At 29.7% G+C, this 1,575-nt stretch overlaps 1 protein-coding gene across 1 annotated transcript; it reads left to right on the forward strand.

Annotated features, from left to right (window-relative positions):
• Positions 1-399: 399 nt before the first annotated feature.
• On the forward strand, positions 400-990 carry Smp_079480 (hypothetical protein; the record flags this gene model as incomplete). The annotated part of the gene is made up of 1 exon (XM_018798149.1): positions 400-990. The coding sequence occupies one exon, from the start codon at positions 400-402 to the stop codon at positions 988-990; it is 591 nt and encodes a 196-aa protein (XP_018653120.1).
• Between the last annotated feature and the right edge of the window lie 585 nt (positions 991-1,575).

A 1,575-nucleotide genomic window follows, 5' to 3' on the forward strand; every position in this document is an offset into this window, starting at 1 on the left:
GTAACACAGTTTCCATTTGCTAAAGATAAATGAAGCTCGTCAATTCGCGAATTCAAGAAATCTTTGTTAAAGCCTTTTCATTTGATTTATTATTGATGTACTACGACCAAAACGAATCGTTAACTATAATTTGTATTTTGAACTATTTTTCAAATATTCAACACTGATTGGTTCGCCAATGCATTTATAAAAATAATATTCGATAATAATGTATTGAAATAACCTACCCCATATAATTTTGCAATTTTGAAACATACTATTGGACGAATAAAGCTTGACACATAATTCCAATTACTGATAAATTGCGTTGTTCTTTGAATGATCTGTAATTTCATTTCAACCAGATATCATCATTTTCAAGTTTCTATACATAAAATATCAGGACATTGTGATAAGGAAATGACACTAAATGATGAAAATAACGGTGGACGCAAAACAGTTGATATTTGTGATTTAGTACTTGACTATGTAACACAGTTTCCATTTGCTAAAGATGTAAAATCACGTATTAATTTAGATGATATTCACTCATCTGATATTGATTTTACACGTTTACATATTACTCATAAAAAAACAGAATACCTCTTACCAAATATTGTCAATAGTGATGCCAAACAAAGTATTGCAGTGCCACCAACGCCTTTATCGCCAACTCTCAAGAAAAATCTTAAAAGTCATGTTCTATTCTCATCTATATTTACAAACAAAACAAGTGAAACACAGACAAATCATTTAAGAACTGAACGTCGAACAAGTTCATCTTGTCGACTGAGTTTACAAAAGGTTGTTACAAAGGGTGGAAGTATAAATTTGCAAATAGGACCCCCAAGTATGTCTGTGCAAGCTAACGGGGGTTTTCGACGTGAATTAACAATGTCTAAGAATATGGAAGAAGTATTTGAAGAGGAATTAATCTGGACCTTAGATACAGAGGTGAGTATAATGGTCGATATGTTAGTATATTTAACAACTTATCTCATTTTAAAGTAAAAAAGCGTGATTTTTAATAAAACTTTTAGTAAGGCCAAATTATAAAAATCCTAGAGGAAAATTGAATAATGTATCCAGACATTATACACTGTGCTCAGTCGCTGAAGACACAGTGAATCAGATGATAGATTTTCTTGCAGTAGTAACTAGAATATATTCTGTGATTGCGTCAACATCTACACTTACCCATTTACTTAATAGATGTCACATTTCAGATCTGAGATGATTGGTATTTGATCTTAAACATATATAAATCGATATTATTATGGTAAGTAATTACTCGGGTATTATCACTAAGTTAACAAACAATTAAATGGATTGATAATGAATATATGCTAATTCCCATAGTAGTTCATTTCAGTAATACAGAACTAATGCCATTATAATAATCACTTTACACTCTACAAAAGAATATCATGGATATTTTCTTTCATTTTCAAGTTATGAAATATCTGTTTGAAATACTAGAAAGTGCTAAATTTTGTGAATTTTCAAAACAGGTTGCTGCTAAATTTCCTTTAAAAAAAATAACCTACATGTTTATTTGTATACTTAAAAACAAGCAATATATTGGATGAGTTTATG

Source organism: Schistosoma mansoni, chromosome 6 (assembly GCF_000237925.1).
Source record: "Schistosoma mansoni strain Puerto Rico chromosome 6, complete genome".
NCBI lineage: Eukaryota > Metazoa > Platyhelminthes > Trematoda > Strigeidida > Schistosomatidae > Schistosoma > Schistosoma mansoni.